This window comes from Alexandromys fortis, unplaced genomic scaffold (genome assembly GCF_014885135.2).
Source record: "Alexandromys fortis isolate MF-2015 unplaced genomic scaffold, M_Fortis_MF-2015_v1.1 scaffold_103, whole genome shotgun sequence".
In the NCBI taxonomy this organism is placed as follows: Eukaryota; Metazoa; Chordata; class Mammalia; order Rodentia; family Cricetidae; genus Alexandromys; species Alexandromys fortis.
In genome coordinates, this window is record NW_026067978.1 from 2192419 (window position 1) to 2211464 (window position 19046).

General features: G+C 44.8%; 1 protein-coding gene across 1 annotated transcript in view; it reads left to right on the plus strand.

The window, feature by feature from the left end:
- The first annotated feature begins 8963 nt into the window (after nucleotides 1-8963).
- Kif3a (kinesin family member 3A) overlaps nucleotides 8964-19046 on the plus strand; it is a 39330-nt gene continuing 29247 nt past the window's right edge. The window contains exons 1-2 of the mRNA XM_050157665.1: nucleotides 8964-9106; nucleotides 12059-12424. Of these exons, the coding sequence (XP_050013622.1) occupies nucleotides 9101-9106; nucleotides 12059-12424 (372 nt within the window). The 5' untranslated portion in view covers nucleotides 8964-9100. The remainder of the gene's footprint in view (nucleotides 9107-12058; nucleotides 12425-19046) is intronic.

Genomic DNA, 19046 nt, shown 5'->3' on the forward strand with positions numbered 1-19046 from the left:
AAGTCACTAGGAAGTGGTGACTCTGTAATGCACATCTCATGAACTCTCTTTGCAGAAGCTCTCAAGGCTCTACTGGCTGCTAGATCGGACTCAGAGGTGCTCCCCTGGCTGGGCCATCTGGGTTCAGGGTAAGAACTCACCCCGAGTTTCTCAGGAGTTGTGGGTTTTGCTCACTCCTCCCAATCCCAGCATAGCTACCTGGAGAAAGAAAAAAGATGCCTCCCAGCTTTGTGGACAGGCACTGTAACAAACTACCCATGGCCTTCACAGCCCTGCTCCTTCATGTTTTCCTTCAACCATAGTTTCCCTTTGGTGTGTGTATATGTGTGTGTATACACAAGCATGTGGAGGCCAGAGGTTATCCTCACATGTCATTCTTTAGGTATTGACTACCTTTTTTTTCTTTTTCTTTTTTTTTTTTTTGAGACAGGGTCTCTCATTTCTTCTTCCTGGCCTAGAACTTGCCAGGTAGCGAGGCTAGCTGGTCAGCAACCCTAGGGATATTTCTATCTCCACACCACCTCTCCATGGCTGGGATTATAAGCATGCCCCACTACACCTGGCTTTCTTCTACAACATGGGTCCTGGGAATCCAACACAGGTCCTTACTTGCACAGCGAGCACTTTACCGACTGATCCATAGCCCCACCCCTGCCTTCAGCCTTTATTGAAGACGGTTCGGTTCTGAGAAAACTATGTGTCTGTCAGGTGTGACAGTACACACACACACACACACACACACTCCCAGCACTTTGAAGGTAGAGGCAGGAGGGTCAGGAGTTCAAAGCCATCTTTGGGTACCTAGTGAATTTGAGTCTAGCCTGGCTGCACAAGACCTGTCTCAGAAAGTCAAAACTAAAATCATAACAAAAGCAAGCCCAAACAAGTATGCTTTATCCTCAGAAATCTTTGTAAACTTCCAAATGCAAAGGGCATTCATGACGGTCCTACATTTTTAGAGAAGCAAAATATTACCATAACCTCCGGAAGTACTTATTTTAAAGGCATTCACTTGAGGTTTAGTTAGACAAAAACTAATTTTAGAGGCACAAAGTATATCTTTTAAAAAATATTTTAAAAGTTGTGTATATGCGTAGTGTTTATGTAGGGGTTATGTACAGGAGTGCAGGTGCCCCAGGAAGTCAGAGGAGGCTGGCAGGTCCCCTAGAACTGGAGTTACAGATGGTTGTGAGCCACCATGTGGGTGCTGGGAAAGAAACCCAGGTCCTCTGCAAGAACAGCCTATGCTCTTAACCACGGAACCATCTCTCCAGTTCACAAATGATATCATAATAAACATTTGTATTGAAGGTTTGGAACTGGATACACAAGCCATGTTTTCCTGCTTCCTTGGAGACTGAGACTGGTCAAGGAAGGCATTGGAGAAATGGCGGTAGTGTCCCCATCCGCCCTCAAAGTGGAAGAGGTAAGAGGGCAGTGCGAAGGGCTGGGAAACTCTGATGGCCAAGTCAATGTGCAGCGAATCTGGAGCTTCTGCTCTTCCTCCAGCATCTGGGCCTCCTGCTCCCCTCAGAGAAGGGGCTCAGAGTCACTAAAGACCAAGTTTATGGGCATGACCAGGTCACATTTCTGGAAGTAGACTTGAAGTCACTTTTCCTAGCAACTGCCACTGTCCCACATAGGCCTCTTTACCTTCCTGAAACCACGTGGCTGTAGGAAGATAGCAAGATAGCAGGAAGAGCCAGGTTGAATGTGACCTGCAAGGAAGGGCTAGAGAGATGGCTGAGCAGTGGAGAAGGCACATTGCTCTTGCAGGGACCAGAGTTTGCTTGCCAGTGCCCACATGAGGCTGCTCACAGCTGCCTAGAACTCTAGTTCCCAGGGGATGCAACATCTCTGACCTTCACAGGCACCTGCACTTAGATGCACAAGCTCACATATCTATATCAACATCTATATTTCTATATCTACATCTCTCTATCTCTCTCTCTCTCTCTCTCTCTCTCTATCTATCTATCTATATCGATTTTGAGATATAGAGATATCTGTAGCTATATAGATAAGTATCTATATCTGTAGCTATATCGAGATAGATATAGATATATCTCCACATAATTAAAAATAGTTAAGAAATTTAAATATATATTTTAAGCGTGTACCCCCACCTCGAAAAATGGAAGACATTCTTAGCTTTAGGAACCCAAAAAAGATTTCCTGCAAGGTATGGCATATCTCGACTTGTTGGGAAAAGAACGGAGGAGGGTGGCCAGAGGTTCGGGGAGGCTTGGTTCAGCAGTGTCGGGGGCTGCCTAATCCAGGAGATCAAAGAGGCTAGGAGATCTTAAACCCAGATGGAATTAAGCACCTCTCGGTGGTGGCCTGTTTCAAGGCAGAAGCACGTGCTAGCTAGGTGAGGTAACCCAGCGCTGGAGCAGAGGGTCCCGGGTACCGCAGAAAAGATGATGGGTTGCTACCAAGCCACAGGTGCGCATTGCATCTCCACGCAGGACACACGTCAGGAGGACTAGCCTTGGGCACTGTGGAAGGAGCCACTGGAGAAGCAGCATAGGTTGCTGGATGCTGGAGCCCGGCCTAGACTGGTGGAACTCGAAAGGCCACCAGGGGTCCTCGGAACGAAGGTGCCAGGAGAACAAAGGCATGCAGGACTCAGAGAGGGCAGACACCTCTCACCCTAGCATCAGCATGATGGAGTCTACATCCAGCTTGTGACCCAACTCGCTTTTCTCAGCCACGTGTTGTGACCCTACAGTTGGGGCACCTACGAGGGACGGGGTAGGCTTGGTGGGTTCACTTGCCGCTCCTGGGCAGCTGCATCTTAGCCCTCACTACGATACTAGGTGGCAGGCACCTCAGACTGTGAACGTCCTAGGTGCCTACTGCCTCTTATCACAGCGAGCGGGATGTCTCTCACTCACTAGCTGAGCCTTATACTATGGTTCACGCTTCTTCTCTAGAATTCCCCTTTCATAGGATATCTGGTGTGTCCTACCATACATCCCGCATCTTAGCTCGCAGTACTGATCTGGGGGGAGGAGAATCAAGAAAGTACTCTCGGTCTTGGGATAGCCCCTGAACTACAGCCTACATTGCTACTGGACCTTAATCTCAGGATCTGGTTTCTACTTATCCAAAAAGGTGTTGATCCTCCTGTGGATGTAGCTAAGTTGGTAGAGTGCTTGCCTACAATACACGACATCCCGGATTTGATTCCCAGCACCACATAAATCCAGTGTGGTGGTGCGTGCCTGAAATCCCAGCACCTGAGAGTAGAGGCAGGAGGATCACAAGTTCAATGTCATCCTCAGCTACATAGTGAATCTGAGGGCAGCCTGGGCTCCCCAAGACCCTGTCTCAAAGAAAAAGCGATAATCCCTCCCTTGAAGGGTAGTCCAGTCATTTCTGCATTTATCCGTTTACACACTAGCTGTCTGAGTCAATGTTCTATTGCTGTGCAGAGACACCGTGGCCATGGCAACTCCGATAAAGGAAAACATTTCATTGAAGCTGCCTTACGGTTTCAGAGGTTTAGTCCATTATCATCATGGTGGGAAGCATGGTGGCACACAGGCAGACATGGAGCTGAGAGGTCGTCATCTAGATTGACAGGCAGCAGGGAGAGAGAGACAGAGAGACTTTGGGGCTGGTTTGAGCATTTGAAACCTCAAAGCACACTCCCAGTGACACTTTCTCCAGCAAAGCCACACCTACTCCAACAAGGACACACTTCCCAATAGTGCCACTCCCTGGTGACCGTGTATTCAAATCTATGAGCCTGTGGAGGCTCCTCTCATTCAAACCACAACAGTAGCCTTGGGATATTGAATAATGATGGAAAAGTATACAAGGAATTTATTGGGAGCCGGTAATGTTTTTGTTTTTGAAACAGTATCTCGTGGATTTCAGGCTTGGCCAGGACGACTTTGAACTTCTGAATTTCCTGTTTCCCAAGTGCTAGGAATAGAGACATTCACCCATAGAGGGTGCTATGAATGAACCCAGGGTCTCTTGCATGCTAGGCAAGCCCTCTCCCAACTGAGCTACATCCTCACTTTGGAGTTGGCAATGCTTTGGATTATTTTGTTTTGTTTCCCTATTCTGGCCTCCGTGAGCACCGTGCACTCACACGGTGCACATACATACACACAGGCAAGCAAAGATTCTAACATCAATCATGCTTTTAAAAAAAAGTGGAAGAAATCATTCACAAAAGACACACATGATGTAATTCCATGTGTATGAACTATCCACAATAAAGACAGAGAAGAAAATGATTGTCTAGGACTCAGGGTACTGGGAGAACATGAGCCATGAAGGAAGCAGGGCATAAATGACTCCTATAAGCACAGTATGTCTTTTTAGGGTGAAGAAAATATTATAAGTTGATTGTGGGTATAGTCATGCCCTTCCACTCACGCTAGAAAACCCAATAAACTGTGCCATTTAAACCAATGAATTGGATGGTGCAAGGTATTGATAATATCTTAATGAAGTTTGTACGTAGGATCAGCAGGATTGCTCAGTGGGCAAGGGCCATGACGTCTGGCATAATGGCCTGAATTGGATCTCCAGGCTCTGCATGGGAGAAGAGAATTGAGCTCCCCAAGGGGTCCTCTGACTTCGACATGTGCACGGTGGTGCCCTGGCCTCCCTGCTCCCACCAAAATAAATAAATGTAATTTTGAGACTTGTATGAATAAAGCATATATATTGACTATCGGATAACTATAGGGATTTATAAAGTAGGGAGAGGAGACATGCAGGGCTGGGTCTGGGGACATTTTAACTAGGATGATGTTAGGACTCACTGAGAAGATTTTTCTGAGTCAGGTGGACATCTAGGGGAAGAGCTTGCTGGCCTGCCTGGGTTTATATCTGGACTTGATCCTTAGTGTACCTGATCCTGAAAGAGTTTTCTTTATTTATAGAATAAGGGCAACAATTACTACTTATTTCAAAAGGTTAATGTGCGGATCAAATTTAATATGCATATTTGGTTTTCTGAGACAGGGTTTCTCTGTGTAGCTTTGGAGCCTATCCTGGAACTTGCTTTGTAGACCAGGATAGACTTGCACTCACAGAGATCCGCCTACCTCTGCCTTCCGAGTGCTGGGTTTAAAGGCGTGCACCACCATCGCTCAGCTCAAATCATTTGTTTTGTTTTGTTTTGTTTTGTTTTTAAAGGGTTTCTCGGGGCTGGAGAGATGGCTCAGTGGTTAAGAGCATTGCCTGCTCTTCCAAAGGTCCTGAGTTCAATTCCCGGAAACCACATGGTAGCTCACAACCATCTGTAATGAGATCTGGTGCCCTCTTCTGGCCTGCAGACATACACACAGACAGACTATTGTATACATAATAAATAAATAAATATTAAAAAAAAAGACAGGGTTTCTCTACATAGCCCTGATTGTCCTGGAACTTGATATGTAGACCAGGTGGTCTCCAACTCACAGAAATATGCCTACCGTATCTACCTCCCCAGAGATAGAGGTACCACCTTTCACAGGTCCCAGATGTTTTTTTTTTTTAAATATAGTTTCAGAGTTGGGGGTAGACACACAGTTTTAATCACAGCACACAGGAGGCAGAGGCAGGTGAATCTCTGTCATTTCTTGTCCAACCTGGTTTACATAGTGAGTTCCAAGACAGTCAGAGTTACATAATGAGACCCTTTCTCAAAAACAAAACAACAAACAACTAAGAAAAATGTGTTTTTATTACATACATACATTTATTCATGTATGTGTGTGTGCGCACTTGTGTGTGCTAGCGTGGGCCACTATGTGCACATGGAGGTCAGAGGACAACTTGCGGGAGTCAGTTCTTTCCTTCCACGGTGCAGTCCTAAGGATCAAACTCAGATGGTCAGACATGGTGGTCAGCGTCTCTATGTGCTAACTCATCATGTCCACTCACAGCAAGTGATTTCTAAAAGAAAGAGTTGGGGAGAGATGGCTTAGAGGTTAACAGCCCTGGTTGCTCTTTCAAGAGCACTGGGTTTGGGTCCCAGCACCTACATGGTAGCTGACAACTGTCTGTAACCCCAGTCCCAGGGGGTCTGATGCCCTCTTCTGACCTCCAAGGTCACCAGGCATGTGCAAATACATGGTAGTTTGTATTGGGCCCTCATAAACTCATAGAGAGTGGCACTATTGGGAGATGTGGGCTTGTTGGAGGAGACTGGAGGACACAAGCCTTTAATCCAGACCTTGAGGGTGGAGGGCACACCTTTTTCGTTGGAGATGTGTCACTGTAGGGGTGGGCTTTGAGGTCTTTTTCTCAAGCTTCCCTCAGTGTGGCAATCAGTCAACTTCCTTTTGCCTCTGAGTCAAGATGGAGGACTCTCAACTCAGCTCCAGCACCACGTCTGCCTGCAGGCTGCCATGCTCCCCAGCATCCTGATGATTCTGGAGTAAACCTCTGAAACTGCAAGTGAGCCACCTCCGTTAAATGTTCTCTTTTATAAGAGTTGCCATGGTCACGGTGTCTCTTCACAGCAATAGAAAACCCCAAGACACATACACACAGGAACAAAATGCTCATATTCATAAAACGAATGCTAAAAAATGCTACATGATTAAACGGAAAAAACAGTTCAGTGCATCAAGTTGGTTTGCTTGAGATAGAGTCTCATTCTAGAGCCCGGGATCATTCTCGAACTCATAGATGATCCTCTTGCTTCTGCCTCCTGAATACTGCGATTGCATGCATGAGCTACAATTCTTTATAGTTATGTCCATTAGTTCCTACTAAGATAACCATTGTCTGCAAAGATGAAATTGTATATGAGATGTGGATGAAACAAGGAGGCCAACTGGGGCTGACTCAGACAAAAGAAGAGGAAGAATTGGAGAGGCAGAGGGTTGGCTGTGGCTTTTACTCTGAGATGGAAAATCAAAGGATGTTTTGGAGCAGAAAAAGGCAAGATCTATTCATGTTTTAACAGCATCCCTGTAGGCTCTGTGCTGGAAATACAGTCCTTTCTGCATATCCAGTGGCAGACTGGATCCAGGGTCCTCCCAGGCCCCAATCTGTGGGTGATTGAGTCTTTTCCCTGTTCTGCTTTTTCTCCTGCTCCTCTGCCTTATTGCTTTTTGTTTTTGAGACAGGGTCTTACTGTGTAATTCTGGCCTGACACTCACTATGTAGACCAGGCTGCCCTTGAGCTCACAGGTATCTTTGTGTCTCTGCCTCCTGAGTGCTGGCATTACCACACCTGTCTCATGGATCTCAGGTTGTCTCAGACTCAACATGGAGCTGGGGATGATTTTGAATGTCTGATTCTCCTGCCTTCACCTGTGTGTACCAGGTTTATGAGTTGCTGAGAATGGAGCCCAGGGGTTCAAGCACGCTAGGCAAGGACTCTATCAACCAAGCTACTCCTGTTATCCCTCAAGGATGCTATAGAAACAGGCTCTGAGTGTAGTAATACACGTGAGAGATCCTAGTGATGATGATGGTAAGAACCACATCCTGGTTTTACTTAATGGCAGATCCTCAGTAGGCAGCGCGTGAGGATTGATGCGGGGTGGGGGAAGGAGACTGGGGACTGAGCAGAGCAATTGCTGGAATTCCGCCTCTGTCTGTTGAGATGAGGGAAGTCTAAGGTGAGCCTCGTGTGTGTGACAGGGACAGTGTAGGAGGGAGGCACACTGGTCTGGGGAATGGGATTTGACCTTTGACACGATAGGATATCTGTGACACACCCAAGTGGACTGGTGCTGGGCTGGAAGGGGCACACGATTGCTTTTTCTGGGCCAGGTTCTGTGCTAGGCTGTGGCAAGACCGGTGAGAATCTCGGCTAGCCCCTAAGGAGCTCCCTTTCTGCGGTGGGGTACATGAAATAAATCTTCAAACAAGGTCATTATGAAAGATCTTTTGCTCACCATGTGGGACACAATGTACGATGGGCACTTTTATTTTTTACTTTTGTGTAGTATTAATAATTTGATTTTATACAACTACAAACCGTTTACATTGGTAGAAGGTATTTGAATGCAAAGCAATGCGCGCAAGATAGATTAGTTTCACTCTTTCAGCAAACACTTTACTAGCATTTCCGAGATGGGACACAAAGAAAAAATATATCTAAAGCCTCTAGCTTCGAGCTACTTACAGTGGCCTCTATATCTCAGTGTAGTTTGATGTGATATCACGTGCATTTGAATGCAGGATTATACAAGGTAAAAGAGGCATAACTAGGAAACTGGATTAGTTTATAATAGAGGCATCTCTTAAAAACTTCAGGGCCAGCTCAATTGGTCAGTGGGTGGAGGCGCTTGCCACTAAACCTGACTTTAGTTCCATTGGTGAGAGCCACACACTGGAAGAAGAAACCAACTCTTGAAAACTGTCTTCTGATCTCCACACGTCTGAGTCATGGCATATGAGTGTTGGAGCACACACTCACAGAAATATAAAACTTCAATGAAATGATAAGGGATTATCATTTATTAGCAATATCTGTGCAACGATGACCTACATTATCCTAAGAAATGGGTCTTTCCTACTCAGCATCTTTGAGAAATACAGAACATTTTACTAACATTCATGGCCAATTGTGTGATGTATTGAGGAACATTTTGTTGTTTGTTTTTCGAGACAGGGTTTCTCTATAGCTTGGGAGCCTGTCCTGGAACTCGCTCTTGTAGACAAGGCTGGCCTCAAACTCACTGAGATGCGCCTGTCTCTGGTTCCCAAGTGTTGGGGTTAAAAGTGTGCACCACCACCGGCGCTCTCCTGTAACTTTTACTATTTGAGATAGTGCCAGCGCCAGAAGGCCCTCGCGATCTCAGCTGGCCAGGTGTCCCCACTGCTTCAGCAGGACCCAGCTTTGCATCCCAGAGGAACGGCACAGCTGCGCAGGCGCCGCCTCAGTCTGGCGTCCGTAGAGGTAGACGCGAAAGTCCTGCGCACGCGTACTTTAAGAAGCCGAGGGCACCCGAGATTGGGCGGGGCGAGCTCAGAGTGCGCCTGCGCACTGCCCTCTGTCGCTGAGTGAGCCGCAGTCTCTAGAGCACCAAGGTGTTTCGGTCGCCCGAGGCGAGCCTCGCCCGCAAACCCGGTGTTGTTGGGCTGCATCCCGAGCGGGGACGTTGGCGGAGCACGGGAAGCGGCCACCATGCCGGTGAGGACGGCCACTCGGCCGCTGGGGTTCCCACTCATCGTGGCGGCCCTGCTCGGGGGCGCGGCCGTTGCCATAGAAGCGCGCGGCGGGCGGGCGGGGCAGGGCGGCGGGGCCGCGAGGCCTGGGCAGGGAAGGGTGGCGTGGCCGGGGTCCTGCGCGCACGGGTCTCCCCTGGGACCCGTCCTGTTGCCCCGCTGCGCGCTGCATCCCGTTGGGCCCGCGCTGCCTGACAGAAAAGCGCCGCGCGGCTGCCGGGGCTTGGTGGTTGCGCGCGGCCGCGAGGGTCGTGCGGATGCCCGCGACCCGAGTCCACTCTCGGTCCCTGGGTGTAAGCTGTCAGACTTGCGCTGGTGGGGCGCCTTAGCTTATGGTGCAAAATGTAACCCGTAGGTGTCTTTGTGTGAGTATGCGGTGGCGATTTGGTTACCTTCTAAAATTTCACGGATTGTTATCGTGCCATAATATGGGGGTGGTTGTCAGTCTCATTGGAGAAGACTTGAGCTGTGGAAGTGTATTTATCGGTTATGAGGCCTCTGACGGCTCTTCAAATTGTCTGGACCCTTAGTTCCCACACAAACTTATTGTGGTTTTTATCAGGACAGTGGAAGGACAAGGTTTGACATTCAGCACAAAATGCTCAATGCTTGTTTCTGTTTATTGCTTTCACAGTATGCATTCAATAAATCCTGGGCACCACCCGTGTATATGCTAATCATGTAGATGGTAGGGTTCGTTGAGCAAGACTTGCCAGGCATTTTTTAAAAATTTAATTTTATGTTATATGTATGAGTGCTTGCCTGCATGCATGTATGTGCACCACCTGCCAGAGGAAGGCAGAAGAGGGCGTGGGCCTGTTTTGGAACTGTAGCTATAAGCAGTGGAGAGCCACTGTCTGGGTGCTGGAAACCCAACCCAGGTCCTCTGCAAGAGCTAGTAAGTGCTCTTAACCACCGAGCCGTCTCTCCAGCCTCGTTTACCAAGTTTTTGACTTCGGAGAAAGAGAAGCTTGCCTTTTGAGGCAGAAGTGAAAACCATACACACTAACAGAGAAAGGACAGTTTGACTAAATGAAGTGAGCAGCACCAGACTCTGGTGAATTGGAAACTGTTGCCATAAAGGAATGCTGGCCACAGATATCTGTAGCACTGTTCATAAAAACCCAGAGACAGATATTGGTGTTCAACCTGAAGGTCAGAAAAGCAAAACTGCCAAGGATTGGCTCTTACCTCTACCTCAGTCCGAAATGGCAATCCTGGCTCCAGGAGTCCTCAGAATGAGACTGAGATTGAGAACTGTCTCCTCCCATTTTATATTCCTCTCTAGCTCTGGGATTAAAGGCGTGCACCACTACCACCTGGTTTCTGTGGCAAACTAGTGTGGCTACTGGGATTAAAGGTTTGTGCCATTAGCACTCGGGAGGCAGAGGCAGGCGGATCTCTGTGAGTTCGAGGCCAGCCTGGTCTATAAGAGTTAGTTCCAGGACAGGAACCAAAAACTACGGAGAAACCCTGTCTCGAAAATTAAAAAAAAAAAAAAAAAAAAGTTTGTGCCATCACTGCCTGGTCTGTAAGGCTGATCAGTGGGGCTGTTTTACTCTTTGATCTTTAGGTAAGCTTTAATTATTAAAATACAAATGAAATATCACTACAGATATCAGATCTACTTTTGTTTTCAAAAAACTTTAATTGCTGCTTGTCATTGGTGGCGGATGACTTTAATCCCAGCACTCAGCCGCAGAGGCAGGCTGGTCTCTGAGTTCGAGACCAGGCTAGTCTACAAATCGATCCCAGGACTGCCAGATCTGTTAGACAGAGATACCCTGTCTTGAAAAACAAACACAAAAATAATCCAAGGCTGGCTATCCTTTGCTTTATAGTGAGTTCTAGGCTTCCCTGTGCTTCATGAGACCCTATATCAGAACAACAACAACAACAACAACAAAAAAAAAAACCTTCGAGCCAAATAAAAGAATTTTATGGACTGAATTCAGCCCCTTGACAGCTTGTTTGGAACTCAAGTGAAGGTAGAATGACAGACATCAATCAAGGGGCAAACAAGAGTAAAACTATCCTTCAAAAGCAGGATGTGCTCTCTGTCTATTTAAATTATATAAAAAAAAGCGTTTGACCTAGTGAGAGAAGTATTCCCAAAGGAAGTGGCTGTTGAGCTGGAAACTGAAGGAGGAATAGATATTATCTAAGTGAAGAAGGACTCCAGGAAAGGACCCTGGAGCCTAGGGCGACACGGCTGAGGGGAGGCAGAGTGTTTTGTGAAACCCAGAGACCTTTCTAGATGACCTTGACATTGTTTATTTTGGGCTTGTCACCTGTGGGAGAGTTTTACGTTGGAGAGCTGGAGAGCGTCCTGATTTGATTTGTGTGTGAGGATGTCCTGAAGGACAGTTTAATCAGGTGCAGGGACACAATTAGGAGACTGCAGTGCAGGGCCCAGGTGACGTGACTTGGCCTAGGGTGGTGAAGGCTGAGCTGGAGAGAAACATTGACAGTAATAGCACTGTTTCGAGTTAGTTCCTTAGTCATGGAAAATTTTGAAAATCAAAACTTGATACAAACATTCATATGACATTTTCCCCTGTGTGTCATTGGCCTTCTCTGTCCTTAACTTATTGTTGTCTTCTGTAGAGAAGGTAAGTCACGTATGGATTTTTGCTAAGATAAAAATTTTACAAATGCATTCTAGAAAATGAAACTAGATGTCCTGGGGGAGCAGAGGACCTCATACATTGTGGGTTTGTTTTGAAACAGTGTCTCACTATATTATATAGGCCAATCTCAAACTCACTGAGAGCTACCTGCCTTTGCCTCTGCCTCTGCCTCCCAGAGTGCTGAGATCACATTAAGGATGCTGAGGTGGAAAAGTAACTTTTTTCAGTTATAAATTTAGGGCAAAATGAATGTTCTTCTTACTCTTTGTAAACATTGTCTCCTCCAGATCAATAAATCCGAGAAGCCAGAAAGCTGCGATAATGTGAAGGTTGTTGTTAGGTGCCGGCCCCTCAATGAGAGAGAGAAATCAATGTGCTACAGACAGGCCGTCAGCGTGGATGAGATGAGGGGAACCATCACCGTCCATAAGACCGATTCCTCCAACGAACCTCCAAAGACATTTACTTTTGATACTGTTTTTGGACCAGAAAGTAAACAACTTGACGTGTATAACTTAACTGCAAGACCTATTATTGACTCTGTTCTGGAAGGCTACAATGGTGAGTGGTGTGCAGCTCGCTTTATTGTTGTGAAGTTAACACCCAATAAGATGAGTGGTTTACCTGTTGCAGCTACAGCGTGGCGAGTGACAGTAAACATATACAGCTGTGCGGCCCACCACGTGATGTCATTTTAGACCCCAGCGTTGTCCTCAACATTCCTTTCCACTGGTTTTGCAACCTCCCACCCTGCATCCTTTGGTCTGCCCTCATGTCACAATAGTTTTGTCTTTTTGAAATTCCATTTAAGACATCTTAAAATGCCATCTCTTTATTTTTAAAAATTTATTCTCAGTTTATATGTATGTGTATTTCACCAATGTGTAGGCACCAAGTGTGTGCTTGTGTTACGTGTGTGCAGTGCTCATGGAAGACAGAAGAAGACAGTCAGTCCTGGGACTGGAGTTCAAGATGGTTGTGAGCCATGTCTGGGTGCCGAGAGTCCAACCTGGGCCCAGACAGGTTTCTCTGTGTAGCAGCGCTGGACAGCCAGTTTGTAGACTAGGCTGGCCTCTAACCCACAATTCTGCCTATCCCTTTTCTCCTGAATGCTGGGGTTACAGACATGGGCCACCACCACCCGGCTAAAGTACTTTCTTTTTTAATACCGTTCTCTTTCTTTTTGTGTAATGTTTTTGAAGTTTACCTATCTTTGCATATTATCAGTTCTTTGTGACTTAATGAGAAAAAGAAAGATTTATTTTTTTATTTTATGTGTATGAGTGAGTGTTTGCCCGTATGTATGTGCACCATGTGCATGCCTGGTATTCTCAGAGGCCGTCAGATCTGTGAGCCACCGTGCCAGTTCTAGGAATCAAACCTAGGTCCTCTGGAAGAGCAGCAAGGACTTTAACCACTGAGCCATCTCTCCACCCCCTACTTATGTGTCTTTGGTTGGTTGGTTTTCCCCATTTTCATGTAGATTTTATAACCATCTTATCTGTTTCCATAAAATAGATTTTGGTCACAATTGTGTTGAATTACTGTATTGACACTATTGAGTCTTCTGTTTATGTCTTGCTTAATTAACTCTTTCACTTTTTTTTTTTTTTTTTTTTTTGGTTTTTCGAGACAGGGTTTCTCTGTAGCTTTGGTGCCTGTCCCGGAACTAACTCTTGTAGACCAGGCTGGTCTCAAACTCACAGAGATCCACCTGCCTCTGCCTCCTGAGTGCTGGGATTAAAGACGTGCACCACCACCGCCCGGCACTCTTTCACTTCTGATAGTTTTTATGTTATTCTTACAAACTTAAAAAATTACATTTACTTATTTATATGAGGCCTATGTACCATGGCCATGAGTATAGTAACCAGAAGACAACTTGGAGGAATCATTTCTTGCTTTCACCATGGGTATCGCAAGCATTAAACTTAGTTGTCAGGTTTGGTGGCAAGTGTCTTACCCACTCAGCCTCTCTCTTGCATTCTATTGTAAATAGAATCATTTGCATAATTTCATTTTGAGATTAAGTATTGTTAATATCCAGAAATGTGACAGGCAGTGGTGGTGCACACCTTTAACCCCAGCACTCAAGAGGCCATGGCAGGTGGAGCTCTGTGAGTTTGAGGCCAGCCTGGTCTACAGAGTGAGCTCCAGGACAGACAGAGAAACCCTGTCTCAGGAAAAAACCAAAACAAAAACTCAACAACAAAATACATACATACATACATCATACATATGTGTGTATGTATGTATATATGTGTGTGTGCATAAACACATATCTATATATACCTGTATATATAGATACAGAAATGCATCTGATTTTTAAGTATTTTTCTTATTAAGATAAAATTCAAGTGACAAATCCACTCATCATTTTATAGTATCAGATTCCTGGGTTTTCAGTGGATCACATGTTCTTAAGACAGTTTTCCAGCAACCCAAGGATTCTGGATCTCAGTGTCAGCCACAGCAGCCCTCTCAGCACCGCTCCTCTGTTGGAGTTTTCCTGCTCTGGCGGTTCAGGGAAAGGGGCTCACTTGCTGAGTAGTCTTCTATCTGACTTCTTTCATTAGCAGTGTTTGCTAGGTTATTTCTTTTTTTCTTAAATTTATTTATTATGTATATAGCGTTCTGGGCACCAGATCTCATTATAGATGTGGGTGTGAGCCATCATGTGGTTTCTGGGAATTGAACTCAGGACCTCCGGAACAGCAGTCAGTTCTCAACCTCTGAGTCATCTCTCCAGCCCCGCTAGGTTCATTCTTATTGTAGAATGTATCAGGATTCATTCATTACAAGACTGAATAATATTGCCTGTATAGATGCATTTTATTTGTATATTTCATCAGTTGAATGTTTGGGTTGTTTCTAGCTGATAGGAATAATGTTGTTATGCATGTTCTTATACAAGCTTTTAATTGTTATGAACATACACACCTAGGAGTGTAGTTGCTGAGTCATGGGGTAACTTTCCTTGACCTTTTGAAGAACTGTCAAATGGTATTTCACAGTGACATCACAATTTTGTATTCCTACCAGCAATGTGAGCGTTCCAGTTTCTCCATGTTTTTGCCAGCATCTGTTGTCCTTTTGGTAGTGTTGACCTAATAGCACAAAGTGCTGTTTCATGACTTGCAGTTGATATAAATTTATATATTCAGCAAGATTGTATTCTACAACCTTGTTAAACTTAGTAATTCTAGTTGATTTTTAGTGTTTGCCCCTGGGGTGGCGTTGGTAATCAAATTCAGATCCTTACACTTAAAAAAAAATTCTCTAGGATTTTCTACATGCATAATTATATTGTCTGCCAGTAAAGACAGTTTTTACTCTTCTTTCCAATCTTTTGCCTTTAATTTCAATTTGTTGCCTGATATTCTGGCCAGGAACTCTACTGAGCACAGAGTAGACGTTGTTGTCTCCTCCTGATCTTGGGGAAATATACTCCTTTGACTGGTGGGCTGGTGAGCCTGTGTCCATCTGCCATATAACTTCTTTGGTGTCATCTAAAAGACTTTGACATATAGACCATGTTTTTGCTTACACCCATTTTAGGATGCTTTCTGTTATACTTTGTGTATGTATGTGCACATGTTTATGTGTTTGTACCTTTATGTTTGTGCCAGCATGCATGCATGCATGTATTACCCACATGTTTGCCATCTTGGTGACTTTTAATTGTGAAATTTTTTTTCTGTTTTTGGCTTTTTTTTTTTTCCCTGCCCCAGTGCTTTGTGCTTACTAGGCAAGTGCTCTACCACTAAGCTACGGCCTCAACCCCGTGAAATCATTCCCCTTACTCTTTGCTCTGGAACTGACTCTTGTCTGGTATTGATATAGACACTGTGGTTTGTCTTTTGATTGGTATTAGCATGGTGTGTCCTTTCTCCATCCTTTTAATTCATTTGTGTTTTTGATATTGAAAATACCTTTTTTTAAAAAAAGTGTGTGTGTGTGTGTGTGTGTGTGTGTATGAGGGGGGAGGGAGAAGGTTATGTACATGCCACAGGGCTTGTGTGGAGGCCAGAGAACACCTCTGTGGAATTGGTTCAGTAGTTCAGGGCTCAAACTCAGTTGGCCGGGTTACCTCTGCCCACAGAGCATCTCAATGTACTGAGAGTGGAATTCTAACAGAGCTGCAGTGGCGTCTGCCCCACCATCATCCCAAGTATGTCTTTCTCAGTTGTCTTGAAGACTTTTTGCTTTATTGTTGGTTTCATTTTATTTGATTGTACATGCTTTGTTGAGTCTTATGTTTGTGGTGTTAAACTTTTTGGATTTGTGGATTATAAATTTCATCCATTGTGGGACATTTTGTGCTGTTCTTCAAATATTTGTAGTCCTCATCCTCATTTCTTTTGGAAACTCCAGAGATGTGTAGGAGCACTGGAAACTGTCTTGGCTGCCTGATGCTCTGCTCCATTTTTGTTGTCTGCCTTCTCTGTTTTGCTTATGGTTGTTTCCTAGTTACTGCTCTCTGTGACACCGTTTGCCCTTAGCGCTCTCACTGCAGTTCCCGTCCCTCACACTGTGGTCTGTGTGTCTAATTGTCTGGGGTCTTTGTGTCTCACACCTGTGTCTCTAGCCCTGTTGCTGTGCTTTGGCACTAATTCTGACTGTTCTCACTTTGACTAAGTTTTAGTTGACTGATTTCTTTTTTTTTTATTTTATACAATATTTTTTAAAGATTTATTTTATGTATATGGATACTCTATCTGCATATACAACTTTATGCCAGAAGAGGGCACCAGATCTCATTACAGATGGTTGTGAGCCACCGTGTGGGTGCTGGGAATTGAACTCAGGTCCTCCAGAAGAGCAGCCAGTGCTCTTAACTCCTGGTTCATCTCTCCAGTCCCAACTGGTTTTTTTTTTAATAGACTATATATCATTTTGCTTTTTTGTAAATGTGGCAATGTTTATAGGACTAAAAAAGATCACAACAGTGCTCCCTCCTTCCCGCTGTTGAGGTAAGATCCTTTTGTGGATTGTAATGAACATCCTGTGAATTGTGGGGTTTTCCAGTCTATCTGTTCTTGGGTAGTGTGAATATTGACCTTTCTTCTTTCCAGTCTTTCCACATACTTCTCCCTGCCCCCTTTAGATGGCTTCCTTCCTCATTCTTGTGTCTGGGTACTCAACTGGATGCTTGAGGATCCTCTGCCAGTGTCCAGAGCTCTCTCTGCATCTCTCTCCCCAGGACACTGCCTCCTCCAAACTTTGGTCATTTTAGTCTCACTTTGAAGTTCTCACAGGACAGTCTCTATTTGTGGCCTTCTCTTGTTCTGTGACTTGGATTTGTTGATCTTTCCTAAGATCTGTATTTGACCTATTCAACAAGCATTTGCCTGTGTCTGCTGTAGGTTGAGGAACTGAGGTGAGTGAGGCCCCAGTCTCAGTCCTCAGGTGAGGCTGAAGAGACAGCATAAGCTTCCTACCATAAACCCACTGAGGCCCAGGCCAGTTCCTGGCTTTCAACATGGGGAAGTCTAGCACGAATAATAAAAACACAGAGACAGATATTGGAGTTCAAGCTGAAGATCAGAAAAGCAAAACAGCCAGCCACTAAAGAAGTCTTAACCTCTACCAAGACTGGGCGATTGCTGACTGAACCCTGAGCCTCTATCCTCTTCCATTTTATATTCCCCGTTGGTACTGGGATTAAAGGTGTGAGTCACCACCACCTGGCTCTGTTTCTGTACTGGTCCTGTTTAGCCCAGGGTGGCCTTAAACTCACAGAGACCCACTTGCCTCTGTCTTCTGTGTTTAAAGATGTGTGACTTCACTGCCTGGCCTCTAGTGGCTTAATTTTAACCTCTGATCTTCAGGCAAACTTTATTTATTAAAACATAACTAAAATATAACGATTGGGAAGTTTCCTCAGGGCTTCAGTTAAGGGCAGGAGCATGGAGACCAGGATTTTATTTGTTTTTTTGAGACAGTCTTTCTATATAATTCTGACTGCATAGAAATCACTATGATCAGTCTGACCTTGAACTCACAGATATCCACCTGCCTCTGCTTCCTGAGTGCTGAGCTAAAGATGTCTGCCACCACACCTGGATTAGGTTGTTTTTTAATTAATTGATTTAAAAACTGTTGCTTTCATTTTTTCTACTTTCAGGTCTAGCCAGTGTGGTTGGTTAATTTAGTCCTTGTTATTCCTTCTTGGTTGAAATAGAAAATGTCACTGCTTTAACAAAGTTATGTACTTTAAAAAAAATAAATACAATGAAGAATGGTGTTTGACTATCAAGAGTTTGTACCTATTTTCCATTGTCTTGTGCCAGCTCTGGAAATTGTAATAACAGTAGAACAAGTTGGAAGAGATAACACGTAGGAATGCTGTAACACTTAGTGTAGTTCGTTCTCCATTGCTGAAATGTAATTTAGGTATAATGTTTTGGATTTGGGGGGGGGCAGGTATTAATCTTTACCTGTTTTAAAATGCTGTTAGCTAGGTTCATTAATGCATGCCTGTACCAGCTACTTGGAAGGCCAATATAGGAGGATCACATAAGCCAGAAGTTCAGGATTCACCTGGGAAACATAATGAGACCCTATCAAGAAATAATAATAGACTTTATTTTTGGAGTAGTTTTAGGTTCACAGCAAAGTATAGACCGCTCTGGTGGAACTGTGCAGAGCCTCCTCAATGGAGCTGTCTCCACCAGAGCCAAATAAATGCAAATAAATGCACGGAAGCCAGTGTGCTGGCTTTACCATATCATCGTCACCTAAAACCCCTTATTGACATTCAGGTTCTGTATGTTGTCCTGGCCTTCTGCTCTCTCACCGATGTCTGCACAGCTTCCTTCCTTGTTCCAGTATTGGCACTTGGAGCCACAGTTATCTGGAAGCTGCAACTCTGAGAGAACAGCCTCTTTGGTTTTACATTGCTTTAGGCCATGGCTTCCATAAACTTGTGTGATGGGGTCTGCCGGTTTTTCTGACTTTCTGTGAATCCATCTTCCTTTTCCATCTCTGTTTCTTCCATCCTGGTGGCTTCAGTTCCTAGAAGTCTCTCTTCTCCTTGTCTCCCTTCTGGTTCTTTCTTGTACATTTTGAATCTTTTTTTTTTAAAGCTAATATTTTTATTTATTTATTTATTATGTATACAATATTCTGTCTGTGTGTATGCCTGATGGCCAGAAGAGGGCGCCAGACCTCTTTACGGATGGTTGTGAGCCACCATGTGGTTGCTGGGAATTGAACTCAGGACCTTTGGAAGAGCAGGCAAAGCTCTTAACCACTGAGCCATCTCTCCAGCCC